Raw genomic sequence first — 23,372 nt, forward strand, 5'->3', positions numbered from 1 at the left:
TCAATAAACACAAACATCGCCCTAAAACTACCCTCAAAAAAAGAAGTGACTAAACCTCTAACATTTTCCACCTTCACGTTCAACAATGATATCTACAAGTTAACCAATGTCTTCAAGAAACAAGGCGTTAAAATAGCCTTCAAAACCAACAATAAGAACACGAACGTCTTACACAATACTTCACACATCAACAAGACCAGCAGTTTTTTTAAATCAGGAGTTTACAGGATCAAATGCAACACACCTGTGAAAAATCCTACATCGGACAAACCGGTAGAAACTTCAATACCAGATACCACGAACACACTAATGCAATAAAATACAACAGGTTTTCAGCCATCGGCCAACACATGCGTGATTATAACCATAATTTCACCAATATCGAACAGGACATGGACATCCTCGAATTAGCAAACAAAGGCCCTTTACTCAACATAATGGAAAATCACTACATACACCTAGACCAATACTTCAACGCCAGTCACAATCTCAATGAAATCTCAAGAGAAACCCAACATACTCTTCGATCTATTCATCACTTTCCTCAGAAACAATAATGCAGCCAACCAAAACTCAATCCTAAGTCTAATCAAAGGTACTTTTCCGAGACAATTACCCTTTCTCCCGCACCCTTCAGCCCCGCCTTAAAAGCTCCCCACCCCCACCTCACCCCAAGCCACCCCCACTCCTCCTAACCCGCACGCGCCTGCCCTCCTCTCTGCCCACACTCCTCTCCCCGCCACCAACCACACACCATCAGCTATACTACACACAGCGCAGCGTGAGGCAAGCGTCCTTTCACTTTATGTTAACCTTTTCCTATCTCCATTTTTTGTTTTTACCTACTTTCTCCATTTAAATAGGTCCAATTTGGTTTCCGCTAAGAACTGAGAATCAATATATCCACGCGCAGTTTCCACCTTCTTCTCAACCAGAAATTCAAAAATAACTTCACGTCCAACAATCAACAACACAACCGATCAACACAGCTTTAATACACCAAATGCCTAATTTCTCCGCTTAAGTGATCAGTGTCAAGCCGACTCGACATCAAAAGAGTATCACTCTTTACTCTCCAGACTTTGTACATACTTGTATATATGTTTATATGCGTTATTTTACATTGATTCTTTAGTACGAGGACTACTGACATCCACGAGGTTATATTTTTACAACTCTAAGCACCCCACTTGTACTTTGTTCCAAACTTGTTTGTATATATATTATTATTTACTACTCACCTGTACCATACTAACATTTCTCATCTCATTACCACACTTCATTTTATAAATTATAAATCCATACGATTATCATAGTTAAAAATAACATGTTTTAGGATTCGATAAAAACTTATGTATGCTTTAATATGGCTGATGATAACCCCTAGGTGGGTCGAAATTAGTTCCATGTAATTTATAACATTGTAAATACATATTAGTACTGAATAGGTGGAAACCTTTACTGTGTTACTCTTCAAATGTCCAGTAGTTTTAGACGTTAATAAACTAATGAGGTGAGAAAATGGGGCAAGGTTAATTTTAAGAAATTTACGGACAAAAAATAGCCATATAGTTAAATTTCGAGGATTTGTATCAGTTGTGTTTAATAATCACCAGATTTAATGAGGGAATGAGTGGATTTGGGGAAATAGGCGATGAGGTGAGTGGCCTAGAAAATTCAGGATGTAAATGATGAGTGGTACTTGGAAGTTTTGGTTTTAGGTCTTGATCAAATAAATCTGAAGTGTCAGAATGCAAAGACGAACAAATAGTGGATGAAGGTTCAAAGGGCGGAGTGTCATCAAAAGAAATTAAATCTGCACAAGGTGGATTAGGTAGAGACCGGGAAATCGGGGGTAAAAATGAATAGTTATCAGAAGAATTTAATGGAAAATTATCGGAAAAAGTTGCCATGTTGAGAAAGAGAGTACAGTAACAAAGAATAAAAAAAGAGAAAAATTGAAACAAGATACCGTAACAGTAAATAAATTGGATGAGTTACTCTGCTACCATTTTGTGACGTGTTGGGGATGTAGAAAGAAACAAATTTATCAATTCGTAGGAAAACAAAACAACAACGTAGTAGTTGATTAATATTCTTTGACAAGGCATTCAAGGAGACAAGCGCTGGGACCAATTGGAGGTTGGTGGATGTAATAATAATAAGAAAAAAGGTTAATCAAAACAGTATATTGTTTCTACAAGGGAATCAATTTCAAATTTACAACTCAAAATTTTGTAATCTGGCACATAAAAGAAAACGCTCATTGTGAATGACGTACATTAGAATAGAATCCCTAGACACATTTACAAGTTATAATGTGTGACTAATCAAATGAACATGGTAACCTATAAGCCTCAGAGAATATTGACACAGATTTCCAAAAAGGTAAACAAAGGGAGAAGAAAGGCACGGGAAAGACCAAGGACGGGGATCACAATAATGGGAGTCGCCTGAGTATAAACATTGCCAAATGCAGGAACAGTTTTATGTGATAAGTTGTACCGTCCAGGCCACAAGTTCAATCACTCACTAACTCTTGAAATTGCATATTACTCGATGTTCATTTGTTAAGGAGAAATATCACTCATATCAAGCTTAAAAGAAAATCGGCCACAGCAATGATAACTCCAAAATCCATAGGAGAAGAATAATAGTGGTAATTATAAAATAAATACTCTGTTGCTCACCCAATACAGCAAATAAAAGAAGTGGAGCTTCCCAGCAAATACTGGGAAGTCCTCAGACGACCCTCCAACCACACTCGGTGTCAGTGGTGGACTGAAGATCGAGTATGTGGGGGAAGCCTTTATACCGCTGCAGAAAGTTCAGGAAAAAAGTACACAAAACGTGGAGAAATATCGGACACTGACGCAGCGGGTGACGTGATCCAGTGGAGACTCAGTGTGTAGTGAGCATTTCACCAGGACGGATGCACGGCGAGGCAGCAGTGAAAGTCCAAGGCCGGTTAAATGAGTAAAGTAGCGGCGAGTATATGAAAATAGGTGAGTGATCGTTACAACTTGAACAAATATTTTTCGCTTGCAGACTTCAATCACCAAACACACTCTTGATTATAAGAGAAGTTCGAAGGACCATCAAAGATCAGTTATTTAAGTCCACTACAGTCTAGGATAGACCACCATTGCCAAATGTTGTTAGTTGTCAAAGGTGTACCTTAGCTATCAGAACCTTTCTGACACTGTTTTGGACAGGTTGTGTGACATATTGTGTGTGATTCAGCTTCCGTTTGTTCAGCATCTATCTGACATTCCTATCAGGCGGTATGGCCTCGTTTAGTGCTTATGCTTAAGTTTTGAACACTAGTGTAGATAGGTGCAATTACTGCTTTTGTCCAATCTTAAGGTACCTTACCAGCACTCCATGCTAATCTTACTACTCTGTGAAGCCATTTCATCCCTGCCTTCCCACTATACTTCACCATTTCAGGTCTAATTTCATCTATTCCTGCTACTTTATGACATTGGAGTTTATTTACTATCCTTTCCACTTACTCAAGCATATTTTGACCAACATGATTTTTCCTCCCCCCCATGCGATTGGCTGTTTGCAACAACACCAGGAAGATTTCCTTTTATGTTGTGAAGATGTTCAAAATAATCCCTCCACCGCTCCAGTGATTCCCTGGAATCTATTATGATTTCACCTGAATCACCCAAAACACTGTTCATTTCCTTTTTCCCTAAGATTCTGTATTACTGTCCAGAAGTCCGACTCGTTGGCTGAGCGGTCAGTGTACTGGCCTTCGGTTCAGAGGGTCCCGGGTTCGATTCCCGGCCGGGTTGGGGATTTTAACTTTAATTGGTTAATTCTAATGGCACGGGGGCTGGGTGTATGTGTTGTCTTCATCATCATTTCATCCTCATCACGACGCGCAGGTCGCCTACGGGAGTCAAATAGAAAGACCTGCATCTGGCGAGCCGAACCCGTCCTGGGATATCCCGGCACTAAAAGCCATACGACATTTCATTTACTGTCCAGAAAGGTTGCCCTGCTGCTTGACCTAGCCTTTTCAGCTTATTACCAAAATCTTCCCATGCCTTCTTTTTGGATTCAACAACTATTTGTTTCACTCTGTTTCTTTCATCTACGTAAAATTCCCTATCTGCATTGGCCCTTGTTTGGAGCCATTTCTGATACACCTTCTTTTTACGTTTACAAGCTGCTCTCACTTCATATTCCACCAAGATGTTCTTTTTCCCATCTTTACACACAGTTGTTCCTAGGCATTACCTTGCTGTTTCTACTACAGCATCCCTGTATACCACCCTTTCTCTTTCTATATCCTGAACCTGCTTACTGTCTACTGTTCGAAACTTCTCACTAATCATATCCATCTACCTCTGTCTAATTTCCTTGTCCTGGAGTTTTTCTACCCTTATTCATTTGCAGACAGATTACACTTTCTCTGTCCTAGGCCTAGAGATAGTTCACTACAGATCTGTATCATCGAAGAATCCCTGGAAAACTTGTAGATTCCCAGTAGATTTCCTGAATTCGAAGTTGGTTAAGATATAGTCTATTATGGATCTAGTACCCTTAGCCTCCCATGTGTATCAGTGAATAGCCTTATGCTTGAAGATCCCATTCTCATTAGCTTCCAATCTTCCCCACATTTACCAATCACCCTTTCGTATCCTTCAGTTCTATTTCCAACTCTCATATTGAAATCGACCATTAGCCCTATCCTATCCTCGCTATTGACCCTGACTACGATGTCATTCAGTGCTTCATAAAACTTTCAATTTCATCCTCATCTGCACCCTCACGTGGTGAATACACTGAAACAGTTCTTGTCCTAATTCCTCCAAATCATTCGCTCATTTACGTGCCTAACAGAAACTGTGTTGCGTGCAATAGTATTCCTGATAAGCAGTCCTTCCCCATACTCTGCCCTTCCCTTTTTAACACCCGTCAAGTATACTTTATAATCTCTTCCTCGTTATCTCCTCTTACCGGAATATCACTTACTCCTGGTACATCCAGATGCATCCTCTTTGCTGACTCAACCAGTTCTACTTTCTTTCTTCCATAAGCCCCATTAATATTGATAGCTCCCCATCGAATTCCATAAGTTGTTTCCAAGGAGTCTCTCGCCTGTGAAATGGGAGTGGGACTCCCTTGTTCCTGTAAGTCCGAGGCTTGCTTAAGATATTCTGAGCTTGGTAAATTGATGAAGCAAGGTGCTACCCTACTTGCACATAGTCCAAGTGAGGGCCATTGCTCAGAATATGTCTGAGGTGCCCACTCCCATTCCATAACAGCTGGTATCCTGACTCTCAGGACCACTCACTAGGCCACTCAGTCGTTGCCCATAGTTCACGAACTAGGATGTGACTGCACCGTACCATATACAGAAAAAAATTTAAAAGGAGAGAAATTATTTATGAGACTCACCTCTAATGTCTGATGTAGAACAAGCACTGACTTGCTGAAGGAAGCAGGCAATATACAGAAAGGGTGATGAGGGGATGGGTTAAAAAATGGAGGAGGGAGAGGGGAGAAGGAGTGTCTTAAGGTGGGAGTGAAGGATGAAGAAAGAAAGAATGCTGCCAAGACGGGAAAATGAAGAGATTATAAAAGAAAGACTTCTTTTTATCTGAGGCATGAGTAATAAATATAGGAATTAACCCTTCAAGCCAGTATTAAAAGTTGGCCAAGTTTTACCCTACAGCAGTAATAAATATCACAGTTTTACATGTTGTCACAAACATTGCTTTAACTTCTAAACGACTTGGCTGATTTTGTTCAAGATAAGTGGATACATAGTTCATATAATGCAGATGTTGTATCGACATACAAAAAGGTGGCATGCAAAGTAAATAAATGACCAATTACCTTCTTGTTGGAATAAAATTCGAATCAACAGGTGTCCATGACCACTCGGGTGAGCATTCACTTCATCATCATCATCATTTCCCTTTATCCAGCTGTAGCCGGGTAGGGGCAAATATGGTTCCTTTCCACTTTCTTCGGTTTTTCCACCACTCCTCCTCCAACACTGTGTCCCAGTCCAGGTTTCTTTCTATAATGCTGCGTTGGATGGTATCCTTCCTTGGATTTACATTTCCATCACCTTTTTTGGCATTCTTTCGTCGCTCATTCGCTTTATGTGCCCAAACTATCTTAGTTGGCTCTTCTCTATTCTATCATTCATTTTTTCCACTCCAATTTCTTCCCGGATTTTCTCATTCCTTATTTTGTCTCTTCTACTCTTCTGTATCATACTCCTCGAGAACTTCATTTCGGCTGCCTGTATTCGACTCTCATCCTTCTTTGTCATTGTCCAAGTTTCTGCTCCGTAAGTTGTTATGGGTACGTAATACATCTTGTACATAGTATCCTTTGCTCACATCTTTGTCCCATAACATGTTTCTTACACTATGATAGAAACAACTTCCAGCTTGAATCATTTTACTAATCTCAGCATCCAGTCGAACATTCTCCATTAATTCACTCCGCAGGTATTTAAACGTTTCCACTACTTCCAGGGGCTTGCCTGCAAGTCTAATTTGACCTTTCCCTTCTTTCTCCCCTCCAGTCATAACAAGAGTTTTACTCTTTTCTACACTTATTTTCAGTCCACATTCTTCGATCTTCCCATTCACCACATTCAACTGTTCTTGAACCTTCCTGTCATCTTCTCCCCAAATCACAATATCGTCTGCAAATAACATCATGTTCTTTTCTCTTCCTCCATATGTTGCTTTTGCTGTTCTCATGATGTCATCCATTACTATAACATATGAATAGTAACACAGTAAAGGTTTCCACCTATTCAGTACTAATATGTATTTACAATGTTATAAATTACATGGAACTAGTTTCGACCCACCTAGGGGTTTTTTGGAACAAAGTACTAGTGGGGTGCTTAGAGTTGTAAAAATGTCCCCACTAGTACTTTGTTCCAAACTTGTTTGTATATATATTATTATTTACTACTCACCTGTACCATACTAACATTTCTCATCTCATTACCAAACTTCACTTTATAAATTATAAAAATCCATACGATTATTACAGTTAAAAATAACATGTTTTAGGATTCGACAAAAACTTATGTATGCTTTAATATGGCTGATGATGACCCATAGGTAGGTCGAAACTAGTTCCATGTAATTTATAACATTGTAAATACATATTAGTACTGAATAGGTGGAAACCTTTACTGTGTTACTATTCATATGTTATTCTCAGTTCAATACGGACCAACAACATGAAATTCATAACCCTTGATCCATTACTATTGTAAACAGGATTGGTGATAGAACACTTCCCTGTCTCAGCCCACTAGTTATTTTGAACCAACTTGTGTTTGCACGCAACTACAACATTCCTTATACAATGTCCAATTCCTTTTTGCACCAGACTGTCCCAAACTTTCATCCTGGGGACACTGTCATATGCCTTTTCAGTGTCAATGAATGTCATCACCATATCATTCCCGTACTCCCAATGCTTTTCCATTAGTTGTCGCATAATGAAAATGGGCTCTATTGTTGACCTTCCACTTCTGAAACCAAACTGATTTTCCTGTATCTGATTCTCAACTCTCAACCTTATTCTACTTTCCAGTATCCTTTCCATTATCTTAGCAATATGGGATATTAGAGTAATTCCCCTGTAGTTCTTTAAAACTTTCTTATCACCTTTCTTGAAAATTGGGATGATTATTCCTTTTTGCCAATCCTCAGGGACCTCCTTATTCTCCCAGACATTCCTGAGAACCCGATATGTCCACTGCAGGCCTCCAGCTCCAGCTGCCTTTATCATCTCCACTGAAATTTCATCTATTCCAGCAGTTTTTCCATTCTTCATCTTTCTTACTGCCATTTCATTTTCATTCATTGTAATTTCTTCATCAACTAATTGCCTTTCCTGGTAGTCCCTTGAATGACTGTCATCCGTTCTTATGTTCAGCAGCTTCTGAAAATACTCTCTCCATCTATTTCTTATTTCTTCTGGCTTTGTTAAATTTATGCCACCTTCATCCTTCACAAATCTGTTGTTTACTTGATCTCTCTTTTTGTTTCTTAAGATACCATACAGTAATTTCTTGCTGCCCTGCATATCATCTCTCAATTTCTGTGTGAATAAGGCCCAGCTTTTCCTCTTTTCTTCCTCCACTACTTTCTTGGCCAAATTCTTTGCCTCCACATATTTTCTTCTACTTTCTTCAGTCTTAGATGTTTTCCAAGCTTTCCATGCCATTTTCTTTTCCTTCACTTTAATCTTTACCCTATCTTTCCACCAGTGTGTTTCTTTGTCTTTCACATTTCCTAATGTTCTACCACACACCTTTTCTGCACATCCAACCAGTGCTTCCTTAAATCTTTTCCATTCCTCTTCAACATTCCCCACCTCTGTCCTGGGTACCCAGCGTATTATTTCCCTTTGAAATTCTTCTTGTATGCTTTTCTCCTTCAACTTCCATACTTTAATTCTTTTCTCTCTTCTTAATTGGGGTTTTTCAATCTTTCCAACTTTCAATTTTCCTATCACAACTCTATGATCTCCACCAAAGGCTTCTTCAGGCATGGCTGTTACATCTACAAGGTTCTTCCGGTGTTCTTTTTCTATGATTATATAATCAATCATGGTCTTTGTTCGTCTGTCTCCCCAACCATACCTTGTAATCTTCTGACTGTTCTTCTTCCTAAACCAGGTGTTTCCAACAATCATTTGATTCCTCACGCAAAATTCCCCCAACAACTCGCCTTCTGGATTTACATTTCTATATCCAAAGGGCCCTACAACATCTTCCTTTCCTTGTCTTTCCATTCCAACTTGTGCATTTAGATCTCCCATCAATAGTACTTCCTTATCTTCTATCTGTCTCCACTTCCTCTAAGAAGTCCTCTAGATGTTCATCTATGCAACCAGTTTGTGGGGCATACAACTGAAATAGATCTTTCACTCCATTTTCAAACTGGAGTCTCATCATCATCATCATCATCATCATCCTATCACTGATGTACTTATATTACTATAATTATGTACATCACACATATCATCATCACTAACACTTTCATTATCACTCGGATTATTCTCATAACTACTGTCACCTAATATGCATTTAAGAACTTCATTAGATAAATACAGACCATGCGAGGATGACGCCATGTTGTTTACGGCAATCAGCGTTGATGAAACAAATTCTTTTTAAGCCAACACAATGCCACGTTACGGTAGAAGATACTCCCCTGCGTAGAATGATACCCTGTGCTGAGAGCCGTGCTAAAAGTTCACGTTGACAACCAACAGATGTACATCTAAAACATCACTAGCCTAGTGCGTACAGGTATACGTCTAACTGCTCCTGGCGTATGTTTTGTAGGTCCCTACACCTACACGTCGAACCGGCTTGAGCGGTTAAAAGGTCTAAATTGTTTAATTTCTCTGAATTTTCATTTAGATTGAAGTTAGGACTGAAAATTTGTTCCAGATTGATACCATATTTAAGTGTGTTTAACTTTTTAAGTGTTTTATACTGTCGCCTATGTATTATAACATGTTTAATGTACTCATGTTTAATGTACACTCAATAGGTTTTAGTTTATTGTAACCTTTACCACCACCTTTGATCATAGTTATTTTAACTTCACACTACTGCAGTATATTTTATCTCCATACCCATTAGACATCCAGATGATCTAACATAACAACATCTTTGTGATTTTGTCTAATGGCTGTAATATAATTATATACTAGCTGATGATGGCCATGAAAGGCCAAAACCGGTACTAGTGTAATTCCATTTACAATAAATAAGTATTTATCGGTGGAACACTTTTCTTATCTATACATTGAATCCTATCAATACGGAAAATGAAATTTATAAATAATAGTACCATATGTTGCACATTTATGGGCATATGAGGGTGTATAGAATCTTGATGGATTGTGTTAGTGGTTTGCATTGGTTCTTGCAGTATAGCTAAATTCAATAGCAACTGCATTTTACAACATTTTATTAGAACTTTTAATTCCTATCTGTAGTAATCATGCCTCAGATAAAAAGAATTCTTTCTTTTATAATCTCGTTAAATTCCCGTCTCGGCAGCAGTCTTTCTTTCCCCATCCTTCAGCCACATCCCTTCTCTCCTCCCCTCCCACCCCCAGCCCTCCATTCTTTACCCCCTTCCCTCCTCTTCCCATCCACTCCTTTCTTTACATTGCCTGCTTCTTACAGCAAATCAGTGCTTGTTCCCTATCCACTCTTTTGTTTACATGGCCTGCCTGCTTCCTCCAGCAAGTCAGTGCTTGTTCTACATCAGACAATAGAGGTGAATCTCATAAATAATTTATCTCCTTTTTAATTTCTTTTCTGTATATTTATTCATTCCTAATTCTGGCTATCATTTCCAGATTTACTTCTTTGCTTGAGGTCCTAAGTCATCTTAAAGACATCATGTTATGACAAGAAGATCATAACCTTCATTTTTGTTATTACTGTATGTATATTTTAATGTTATAATTATTCCTATAACATTGTCTTTGTATTGTATACATATCTTTTAGTTATCACTAATCTGTTTAATTTTTATTTGGCTGAAGATGGCCACTAAGTGGCTGAAACTAGTCCGAAGACTTATGTAATATCATTTAATTGATATATTGTATTGAAATTTATTCTTATAATTGCACTTCGTTATGGAATGAAAATGAAATGTATAGCTTATAATTGTAAAATTCCGGGCAAAGTGAGAGAGAGTTGAGACATGTATTGTCATATATTGTTTGGTTTTACTCTTTGCAGGTGACAATGGAAAGACTAGCTAAAGCTAATGATTACCTTGATGATTTGGAGAATAACATTCCTGAGGGATTCTGTGCTGCTGACGTGAGTAATCTGTTCTGTAGGTCATCATTCTGTTGACTGGTTTGATGCAGCTCTTAATGCCACATTACTTTTCATTTCTATGAAACTACTGCATTCTACACCTTCTCTAATATTGATGTCTTTTTCTACATTAACTGCTCCTACTCACTTCATTTCCATTGAAAACTAACTGGGTGTCTTATCTCTCGTGTGAAATCCCTCCACATCATTTTCTCACCACCGTGGTTCAGTATCTCTTCATTCATGATCTGATCTACCCATCTCACATTCAGCATTCATCTGTAACACCACATTTCAAAAGCTTCTATTCTCTTCTTTCCCGAGCTATACACTTAGTGGCCAAAAGTCACGGGAAAGGGTGTCCCATTAGAAAATGTGCCGTGTATGACTCCTGAGCATTGTGGCTCGCTGCGATGTAGCTCAGCAGTCTGCCCCAGATACCAGTGCTGTGAAGTTGGCAACACGTTGCAAGTTAACCGACTTTGAACATGGGGTGGTCACCGGCGCATTGGTCATAGCATTGCGGAGATTACATGCGAATTCCGGTTTCCGAGGTCAACAGTGTGGAGGGTGGATCTTCAATATCGCAGAGAGAATGTTACCACCCGCGCAAACCGCCACACGGGAAGACCACAGGTGTTTAACGAACGGACATCACGTCGCCTCCGCAAAACCGTACTGGGTGCTCGGCGGGCTACTGTGGGTCAGATCTCCACCCAGTTGAACGTTGGGAGTCAGGAACCCATTTCTACCAGAACTGTAAGGAGGCAACTGCACCGCGTAGGCTTTACCAGCCAACGACCAACTCGTGTCCCTTTGCTGACATTTCAACACAGAGCTTAACGATGTGCATGGGCCCACGAACATCAGCAGTGGACCATGGGACAGTGGCGGCATGTGGTATGGTCTGAAGAATCCCGGTTCCAGTTGTATCGAGCTGATTGGCACGTGAGTGTGGCGTATGTAGCATGAAGCTATGCTAGTTTTTTTTTTTTTTGCTAGTTGCTTTACGTCACACCGACACAGATAGGTCTTATGGCGACGATAGGACAGGGAAGGGCTAGGAGTGGGAAGGAAGCGGCCGTGGCCTTAATGAAGGTACAGCCCCAGCATTTGCCTGGTGTGAAAATGGGAAACCACAGAAAACCATTTTCAGGGCTGCCGACAGTGGGGTTCGAACCTACTATCTCCCGAATACTGGATACTGGTCGCACTTAAGCGACTGCAGCTATCGAGCTCGGTCATGAAGCTATGGATCCTGCGTGTCAACAAGGTTGTGTCCAGGCGGAGGTGGCTCAATTCTGGTCTGGGCGGCATTTTTCTCATGGTCATAATTAGGTCCCATTGTCCAACTGCAGGGAGCACTGACAGGTGTACGTTATGCGGACATTCTTTCAGACCATCTGCATCCCTTTCTGGTCTAAGAGTACCCTGATGGAGATGCCATGTTTCAACAAGACAGTGCGCCATGTCACTGCTCTGTGGTGGCACGCAGGTGGTTGAAGGAACACTCCAGTGAGGTTACGACCGTGGATTGGCCCTCCAGATACCCCGATCTTAATCCAATCGAACATTTATGGGATGCTGGTGTACACTCCATGACCCCTGCACCAACTACACAAGACCAACTATGAGTAGCAGTGCAAGATTCATGGGTCCAGATGCCTCCAGAACGATTCAAGAGCTTGTAGAGTCGATGCTTCACCACATTGCTGACGTTTTGGGGGTTTGTGGAGAACCAACTCGTTATTAACATTCCATTCATTGTCTTCCCATGACTTTTGGCCACTCAGTGTATATTATCCATGTTTCACTTCCATTCAATGTCACACTGCAGATGAAAGTCTTTCTAATCTGTCAATCAATATTTGAAGCCAGCAAATTACTTTTCTTACTTCCTTGCTAGTGCATGTCTACATTTTCTTTCCTCACTTGTACCATCTTTACTTATCCTGCTACCCATGTAACGATATTCATCAACCACATTGGCCTGAATATAACGCGACCTTGAATTTCTGGATGGAGTTCATAAGAAAAATTAAATAATTAATGCAATTACATCATCTTTGACCTTTGACAATCCAAAAGAAGAAAAGTTTTAGTTTAATATAAAGTATTGTGGGTTTTTCTCAGTCTTATTATGCAACACTGATAAGCGAGCAATTTATTGGTGCAATTTGCCTGTAGGCACGTGCAGTGGTAGTGCAATGCCGTAAACGCGGTCCTGAATATGTGAATCATCTTTTGTTTTCACCACCTCTTTTATCTCATATACTACCTTCAGTGGACTTGTATAATTTACGACATATTGAATAAAATGTACAATATTATAGGTTAGGATCCACCTTTCAATACTCCGTAATAAGATGGTAAAAAGTAGTTACAACCTGTTTAATGGGACCGGTTTCAACACATTTTAAGTGTCATCATCAGCCAATTTGCGAAGATCTTAAAACAACTAGCACATTGAATACAGGCAAAAAATTAACATTGTATCATAACGTAGCAATTCAGTAAATGTTCAAAACACAATAATCACAGTCAAGAGAGTAAACAGAACATCACTATCTTGCGCCGAAAACAAATATAGCTGAAGTTCATAAGCAGGTCAAATATTCGCTTATGTAAAGTCGTTGCTAGGCAGGTTTTGTAGGCATTTGTTTCTCCGGCCGAAGAGCAAAAGGTGACGTGAATGAAGTCCTAGGAAAACAGTGTAGGATTTAATTTCGTCAAATTTCAAAGTGGATATATAGGTTTTATAAAATAATTTAAAACGTTAAAAAAGAATAAAGCCAAATAAAAAATATATTTAAAAAAATAGGAAGAAATAATGAAAGAAATACGAGGTTCAACTCGAAACAACTTGCCGTAGTAATTGATAAAAAAATGATAAATAGAGAAAGGGGACGTTAATTAGAGGGTGGTGATGGTGGTGGTGGTGGTGGTGGTGGTGGTGGTGGTTATTGTTATTAGAGGAAATACAATTGGGCAACAATCCTTAATATAATACTAATTCGAAGAAAAAAGAAAAAGAACCGACACTTCGAAAAATGAAGATATCGGTTAAAGGAAGACAAGGGCCACGAAGGGCGTGAAAATGAAAGACTCCCTAGCCCTCGCAAACCTAATAGCATCGGGGTCGGAAAAGAACAAGAATTGACCAAGGGAGGTCGGACAGGATAGATGAAAGTGAGGAGCCTGGCACAAGTAAGTGGAAGCAATGCCAGGACTCAGCTAAGGGCCCCGTGGTCGCCAACCCACGCTCTGAAGTTCAGAGCCCCTGGGGGATGGAGGATGGGAAGGAAAGAAAAAATGGAAGGGATCCGATACTTCGAAAAATGAAGATATCAGCCAAAGGAAGACAAGGGCCACGAAGGGCGTGAAAATGAAAGACTCCCTAGCCCTCGGAAAAACAAATAGCGTCGGGGTCGGAAAGGAACAAGAGTTGACCAAGGGAGGTCGGACAGGATAGATGAAAGTGAGGAGCCTGGCACAAGTAAGTGGAAGCAATGCCAGGACTCAGCTAAGGGCCCCCGTGGTCGTCAACCTACGTTCCGAAGTTCAGAGCCCCTGGGGGATGGAGGGTGGGAAGGAAAGAAAAAATGGAAGGGATCCGATACTTCGAAAAATGAAGATATCAGCCAAAAGAAGACAAGGGCCAACGAAGGGCGTGAAAATGAAAGACTCCCTAGCCCTTCGGAAACCTAAAAGCGTCGGGGTCGGAAAGGAACAAGAGTTGACCAAGGGAGGTCGGACAGGATAGATGAAAGTGAGGAGCCTGGCACAAGTAAGTGGAAGCAATGCCAGGACTCAGCTAAGGACCCCCGTGGTCGCCAACCCACGTTCCGAAGTTCAGAACCTCTGGGGGATGGAGGGTGGGAAGGAAAGAAAAATGGAAGGGATCCGATACTTCGAAAAATGAAGATATCAGCCAAAAGAAGACAAGGGCCACGAAGGGCGTGAAAATGAAAGACTCCCTAGCCCTCGGAAACCTAAAAGCGTCGGGGTCGGAAAGGAACAAGAGTTGACCAAGGGAGGTCGGACAGGATAGATGAAAGTGAGGAGCCTGGCACAAGTAAGTGGAAGCAATGCCAGGACTCGGCTAAGGGCCCCGTGGTCGCCAACCCACGCTCCGAAGTTCAGAGCCCCTTGGGTGAGAAGGGGGAGAACTGAGGAGGATCAAGGGGGGTGTTGCGGAAGGGGGAAGTGGCATGAGAGGGTATTGTGTAAATTGTGAAAGATTGATTCCTTATTTGTTGACTTCAGGTTATTTAAAAAGGAGATGAGAAAATCGAAAAGGGGATTGGGTTTCTCAGAAATATCATTCAGATTAAGATTTGGATTGAAAAACTGGTCAAGGTGTATAAAACAGTTTTCGGTGATGTCTAGGAGAGGGCCTTTATTTAGAGTGCTGAGAATTTCAATATCCTGGTTTATTGTAGTGAAAGCATGTTTTGTGTCATGTATGTGTTGTCCCACTGCCGAAAATCTGTTGTGCTTTATTGCATTAACGTGTTCAAAGTACCTAATTTTGAAGTTGCGACCAGTTTGACCTATGTAAGAAGAATTACAGTTGTGGCACTTAAAACGGTATACGCCTGATTTACAAAAGACACTTGTTCTATTTAAGGAGTGGGAATTATGTAATAATTCAAGGTTTCTATTATTAGTCCGAAAAGAAATCATAGTATTATGTTTTTTGAAGACATTAGCTATACTGTAGGTATTTGCATTGAATGTGAATGTGGTGTAAGCAGCTGGTTTGGGAATATCTTTTAAGAGTGTTGTGTTAGGGCGGTGTCTAAATTTGTTAATGATTTGTTCAATAAAATAAGAATTATAACCGTTAAATTTGGCAATAGAGCGGATGATGTTTAGTCCTTTATTTAAGTTATCCTTTGATAGCGGAATTTTGAAGGCGCGGTTAACCATACTGTTGTATGAAGCACGTTTATGTGACTGTGGGTGAAAAGAGTCTTGTTTTATGGTATTAGCTGTATGTGTGGGTTTTCTGTAAATCATATATGATAATGAGGAAGGTAATCTGTTTATTGTTATGTCTAGAAAATTAATAGATTTGTTTGATTCTGTTTCAAGAGTGAATTTAATATGTGGATCAATTTTATTGAGGCTATTAAGAGTAGAAGCTGCATTGAAAACTCTATCATCCAGTATAACAAATGTGTCATCCACATATCTAGCCCAAAATAATACATGTTTAAAGTCGTCATTGTTATCAATGAAATTGTGTTCTAAAAAGTCTAGGTATATTTCTGCAAGGATCCCCGAGGCTGGAGAGCCCATAGCTAAACCATCTTGTTGATAAATTGTATTGTCGAAGATGAAGAAGTTGTTAGTAACTACTAATTTTAAGAGGGTCATAAAATCATTAATTTCAAGTTTGCTTAAGCAACTATATGTATTTAAGTTATTTTCAATAATAGGAAATAATTTTCTGATATTAATACTGGGATACATATTGACAATATCGAAAGAGTGTAGAGAGTGGTGTGGTTGGATTTTGAAGTTATTTAATTTCTCAACTAGTTCTATGGTGTTTTTTACAGACTTATTCGATAAAAATTTGTAATTATTCTTAAGAAATATATGAATGAATTGTGCTAATTTGTAAAGTGGGCTGGGTCTGTAATTAATAATTGGTCGAATAGGGACGTCAGTTTTATGAATTTTAGGGAGAGATTTAGCGGTTGGTAGGCCTGGATTCATGCTTAATAATTTTGTTTTTTCATGTTCAGTAAATAAGAAAGAAGAGTTCTTAAGGGTTTGTTTTAGAAGACGTTGAATTTGTTGGGTAGGATCTTTCTTTGTTATAGAAAAGGAATTATTGCTGAAGAAATTTTTGGTTTTCTCGATATAATCAACTTTATCCATTATTACTGTAGTGTTACCTTTGTCAGCTTTTGTGATGATGAGGTCCTGGTCTTTAATTTTCTTTTTGAGGTTAAGAATGTGTTTACGTTCAACGAAGGGAACAGTGTTGCTATTATCATTGGATGTGTAAATCTTATTAAGTTTTCTTTTTACATCAAGTCTAATTTCGTCCTGTAGTTCTAAAGGCATTTTTTTGATAGCCAATTCAGATTCAGTGATTGTATTAAAAACACTGTTATTTTTATTTAAGTTAGGCCAGTTATGTTTAGGGCCTTTTGATAGGATTAAGTTATCATTATCATCTAGGGTTGTTTTGGATAAGTTTATAACAGGGGGGTGGAACTTACTAATTATACTGTCATGATTTTTTGGTTCATTAGGTAATTTAGTAAAAGGTTTCCTTGTCGTAGAGATATTTTTGAGATTGTTAAGTTTTCTGTCTAGAATTCATTGCTTTTTGGAAAGTATGAAGAATAATTTATCGTCTATATGGGATTGAAATAAGTCCCATTGAGCACTTGATAGTAGGCGAGTTGCTTCGAGGTGAGATTCGTAAAGACGATTGTTTAGGAAAGATTTCTTCCTATAAAGGAATTTAATTTCATTGGTTAACCATATCTTGTTAATTTTCTTTTGTGTTCTTGAACAATCATAAGAATTGCGATGTCTAAAACTGGTAGGTTTAAGAAAATTAGGGGTTAAATTATGCGCGATACACTGTTTGAGAAAATTAATATCTTTGCCTAGCTTAGCAATCTTGATTTTAAGGCCTAAATAGTTATAGGCTTTAGATTTTGCTTGGTAAGCGTTATCATTTAAAGTTAAAAACTTCATTATTGTTCCGTATTGAATAGAGAAATAAGATGTACAATATTATAGGTTAGGATCCACCTTTCAATACTCCGTAATAAGATGGTAAAAAGTAGTTACAACCTGTTTAATGGGACCGGTTTCAACACATTTTAAGTGTCATCATCAGCCAATTTGCGAAGATCTTAAAACAACTAGCACATTGAATACAGGCAAAAAATTAACATTGTATCATAACGTAGCAATTCAGTAAATGTTCAAAACACAATAATCACAGTCAAGAGAGTAAACAGAACATCACTATCTTGCGCCGAAAACAAATATAGCTGAAGTTCATAAGCAGGTCAAATATTCGCTTATGTAAAGTCGTTGCTAGGCAGGTCTTGTAGGCATTTGTTTCTCCGGCCGAAGAGCAAAAGGTGACGTGAATGAAGTCCTAGGAAAACAGTGTAGGATTTAATTTCGTCAAATTTCAAAGTGGATATATAGGTTTTATAAAATAATTTAAAACGTTAAAAAAGAATAAAGCCAAATAAAAAATATATTTAAAAAAATAGGAAGAAATAATGAAAGAAATACGAGGTTCAACTCGAAACAACTTGCCGTAGTAATTGATAAAGAAATGATAAATAGAGAAAGGGGACGTTAATTAGAGGGTGGTGATGGTGGTGGTGGTGGTGGTGGTGGTGGTGGTGGTGGTTATTGTTATTAGAGGAAATACAATTGGGCAACAATCCTTAATATAATACTAATTCGAAGAAAAAAGAAAAAGAACCGACACTTCGAAAAATGAAGATATCGGTTAAAGGAAGACAAGGGCCACGAAGGGCGTGAAAATGAAAGACTCCCTAGCCCTCGCAAACCTAATAGCATCGGGGTCGGAAAAGAACAAGAATTGACCAAGGGAGGTCGGACAGGATAGATGAAAGTGAGGAGCCTGGCACAAGTAAGTGGAAGCAATGCCAGGACTCAGCTAAGGGCCCCGTGGTCGCCAACCCACGCTATAGTATAGCTAATGTCTTCAAAAAACATAATACTATGATTTCTTTTCGGACTAATAATAGAAACCTTGAATTATTACATAATTCCCACTCCTTAAATAGAACAAGTGTCTTTTCTAAATCAGGCGTATACCGTTTTAAGTGCCACAACTGTAATTCTTCTTACATAGGTCAAACTGGTCGCAACTTCAAAATTAGGTACTTTGAACACGTTAATGCAATAAAGCACAACAGATTTTCGGCAGTGGGACAACACATACATGACACAAAACATGCTTTCACTACAATAAACCAGGATATTGAAATTCTCAGCACTCTAAATAAAGGCCCTCTCCTAGACATCACCGAAAACTGTTTTATACACCTTGACCAGTTTTTCAATCCAAATCTTAATCTGAATGATATTTCTGAGAAACCCAATCCCCTTTTCGATTTTCTCATCTCCTTTTTAAATAACCTGAAGTCAACAAATAAGGAATCAATCTTTCACAATTTACACAATACCCTCTCATGCCACTTCCCCCTTCCGCAACACCCCCCTTGATCCTCCTCAGTTCTCCCCCTTCTCACCCAAGGGGCTCTGAACTTCGGAGCGTGGGTTGGCGACCACGGGGCCCTTAGCCGAGTCCTGGCATTGCTTCCACTTACTTGTGCCAGGCTCCTCACTTTCATCTATCCTGTCCGACCTCCCTTGGTCAACTCTTGTTCCTTTCCGACCCCGACGCTTTTAGGTTTCCGAGGGCTAGGGAGTCTTTCATTTTCACGCCCTTCGTGGCCCTTGTCTTCTTTTGGCTGATATCTTCATTTTTCGAAGTATCGGATCCCTTCCATTTTTCTTTCCTTCCCACCCTCCATCCCCCAGAGGTTCTGAACTTCGGAACGTGGGTTGGCGACCACGGGGGTCCTTAGCTGAGTCCTGGCATTGCTTCCACTTACTTGTGCCAGGCTCCTCACTTTCATCTATCCTGTCCGACCTCCCTTGGTCAACTCTTGTTCCTTTCCGACCCCGACGCTTTTAGGTTTCCGAAGGGCTAGGGAGTCTTTCATTTTCACGCCCTTCGTTGGCCCTTGTCTTCTTTTGGCTGATATCTTCATTTTTCGAAGTATCGGATCCCTTCCATTTTTTCTTTCCTTCCCACCCTCCATCCCCCAGGGGCTCTGAACTTCGGAACGTAGGTTGACGACCACGGGGGCCCTTAGCTGAGTCCTGGCATTGCTTCCACTTACTTGTGCCAGGCTCCTCACTTTCATCTATCCTGTCCGACCTCCCTTAGTCAACTCTTGTTCCTTTCCGACCCCGACGCTATTTGTTTTTCCGAGGGCTAGGGAGTCTTTCATTTTCACGCCCTTCGTGGCCCTTGTCTTCCTTTGGCTGATATCTTCATTTTTCGAAGTATCGGATCCCTTCCATTTTTTCTTTCCTTCCCATCCTCCATCCCCCAGGGGCTCTGAACTTCAGAGCGTGGGTTGGCGACCACGGGGCCCTTAGCTGAGTCCTGGCATTGCTTCCACTTACTTGTGCCAGGCTCCTCACTTTCATCTATCCTGTCCGACCTCCCTTGGTCAATTCTTGTTCTTTTCCGACCCCGATGCTATTAGGTTTGCGAGGGCTAGGGAGTCTTTCATTTTCACGCCCTTCGTGGCCCTTGTCTTCCTTTAACCGATATCTTCATTTTTCGAAGTGTCGGTTCTTTTTCTTTTTTCTTCGAATTAGTATTATATTAAGGATTGTTGCCCAATTGTATTTCCTCTAATAACAATAACCACCACCACCACCACCACCACCACCACCACCATCACCACCCTCTAATTAACGTCCCCTTTCTCTATTTATCATTTTTTTATCAATTACTACGGCAAGTTGTTTCGAGTTGAACCTCGTATTTCTTTCATTATTTCTTCCTATTTTTTTAAATATATTTTTTATTTGGCTTTATTCTTTTTTAACGTTTTAAATTATTTTATAAAACCTATATATCCACTTTGAAATTTGACGAAATTAAATCCTACACTGTTTTCCTAGGACTTCATTCACGTCACCTTTTGCTCTTCGGCCGGAGAAACAAATGCCTACAAGACCTGCCTAGCAACGACTTTACATAAGCGAATATTTGACCTGCTTATGAACTTCAGCTATATTTGTTTTCGGCGCAAGATAGTGATGTTCTGTTTACTCTCTTGACTGTGATTATTGTGTTTTGAACATTTACTGAATTGCTACGTTATGATACAATGTTAATTTTTTGCCTGTATTCAATGTGCTAGTTGTTTTAAGATCTTCGCAAATTGGCTGATGATGACACTTAAAATGTGTTGAAACCGGTCCCATTAAACAGGTTGTAACTACTTTTTACCATCTTATTACGGAGTATTGAAAGGTGGATCCTAACCTATAATATTGTACATCTTATTTCTCTATTCAATACGGAACAATAATGAAGTTTTTAACTTTAAATATTGAATAAATTCAGCTTCATTTCTCCTGTATGAATTGAGAAGCAAGTCAGTAAGTTTAGTTAAATTTTCCTGTGATGCTTTCCTTGATACGCCAGGATTTTTAACCCTGTGTTTGTCGCCCCTTCTCTGAAACAAGGATGGTTGCACTCCAAAATATAGATTGGTGATACAAAACTGTAACATGTAAGTAATTTCAAGTATTTAGGATGTGTGGCCTCCAGAGAGGCCTGGTGCAGATGTTTTAGTTGACGCCCGTAGGCGACCTACACATCATGATGAGGATGAAACCAGTCCCCGTGCTAGGGGAATTAACCAATTATGGTTAAAATTCCCGACCCTGCCAAGAATCGAACCCGGGACCCCTGTGACCAAAGGCCAGCATGCTAACCATTTAGCCATGGAGATTGAATCAAGGTGCAGTAAAGCTAATGCGGTGAGCTGGCAGTTGTGATCAACAGTATTCTGTAAGAAGGAAGTCAGCTTCCGGCCGAAACTATCTTTAAATCAGTCTGTTTTCAGACCAACTTTGGTTTACGGGAGCAAAAGCTGGCTGGACTTAGGGCATCTTATTTATAAGTTAGAATTATAAATGGAAAAGAACATAATGTAACTTAAAAACACCAACACCCAAATTGGCATGTCTTGAAGCGTTGTGGTTGCACGTGAGTCCATTAAAATTGATGTCACTTTTTATTTTAATCCAAGATAAAGGCATCATAATAATGTACTGTTTTATATTAATACTCTAATTTCTTTTAAGGGAAAAAAGTGATACAAAAGTGTTGGACAAATGTCCAGTGTAAAGTTTTATATTAAGACTTTTACTTTTATTTCCTTAAAAGAAAACGTGACACAGAAGTGTTGGACATATATCCAATGTACTATTCATTAATACTATTACTTGAAAAAGGCTAAGGAAAATAATAGAAGCACAACTACACGAAGAACAATATGGATTCAGAGAACACCGATCAACTACTGATCTCATATTTGCACTTAGAATACTGTTAGAAAAGCATTGGGAGAAGGGCAAAGACTTAACACTAGTGTTTGTGGATCTCAAAAAAGCATTTGATAGTGTTCCAAGGAAGACTATATGGGAATGCTTAAGAAAGAAAAATGTACCCAAAGGGCTTATCTAGAAAGTTAAAATGCATTACGAAGACTGCTGCAGTTGTGTACAGGTAGGAAACGGTAATTCTGATTGGTTCCAAACCACTAAAGGAGTGCAACAAGGCAGTACCCTTTCACCCTTACTTTTTATCACTGTCATGGATGAAGTCATGAAAGAAATTAAGCAGAAGAACAATATGGACATCAATGCATTTGCATTTGCAGATGATGTAGTAATTTGGGGAAATACAGAGAAGGAAGTCCAAGAGAGGCTGAACACCTGGAATGAACATTTGAAAGCACACGGATTAACAATAAATAAATCGAAAACTGTTACTATGTCTGTCAACGGGCAGAAGAAGAAAGGAAAAATAATGCTGGAAGGTACACAGCTTGAAACAGTAGACCAATATAAATATCTTGGGTGCATCATTTCAAGTGATAACAGAATACAGCATGAGATTAACAACCGCATTCAAAAATCAGCTCAGTTTTACCATCAAGTTCGGAACCTCCTCTGGAATGAACAAGTTCCCTTAACCCATATGTGCCCACTGTCGACATTAATATCTGAATATTGTCGATCTTATATTGGTAAACCTGAATAATATCTTTGAGGTGCATTGTTTACAGTTCATAGTTTGATACTTACTGCACAGCACGAAAACAAGAATGACTCGTTTTCGCGCCTTATCACGTGGCTGCGTATGAAATATCATTCTGTATACACTCAAGAGGATGTAGCTTCCGTTGCGGTGAGTAATATTTTCTAATAATATTGTTGCAGTTGAAAGTAAGATCGGACTGTTGTGTTAAACGTAATAACGAAACATGCCTTTAACAGATATTGAACTCATTTATGGCTGATTTATAGTTGCTTTTGTCTAGCAGAGCAAAAAATATCCACGTCGACATATGTCGACTGTGGGCGCGAATGGGACTGCCTCAGTACTGATATACAATTTTCATTTATTCTTCTCAGAGTGACCGTCGAGCAGATCGTAATCATCCTAGAGGAATCACAAAACATCCTAGATGCTAATATATACATAGAAGAACCTGAAAATGCTTTCCATAGTGACGGGGATAGCGATGATGATGAGTCTTGTGGAGATATAAACAGACTGTCTGGTAATCAACTCCGGGCTGATGCTGAACTAGTGTGTACACAATAATTGGAAATGGTACAATGGTAGTGCTGAAAAGAAACACCTAACAGTAATTCAGCCAGCATG

The 23,372-nt window shown here is 39.4% G+C and overlaps 1 protein-coding gene across 1 annotated transcript in view; it reads left to right on the top strand.

The window, feature by feature from the left end:
• Positions 1-23,372, top strand: part of LOC136886060 (spindle and kinetochore-associated protein 1) — a 161,684-nt gene that overhangs the window by 35,665 nt on the left and 102,647 nt on the right. Inside the window, exon 2 of the mRNA XM_067158788.2 lies at positions 10,781-10,864. Coding sequence (XP_067014889.2) covers positions 10,781-10,864 — 84 coding nt within the window. The remainder of the gene's footprint in view (positions 1-10,780; positions 10,865-23,372) is intronic.

This window comes from Anabrus simplex, chromosome X, assembly GCF_040414725.1.
Source record: "Anabrus simplex isolate iqAnaSimp1 chromosome X, ASM4041472v1, whole genome shotgun sequence".
Lineage (NCBI taxonomy): Eukaryota > Metazoa > Arthropoda > Insecta > Orthoptera > Tettigoniidae > Anabrus > Anabrus simplex.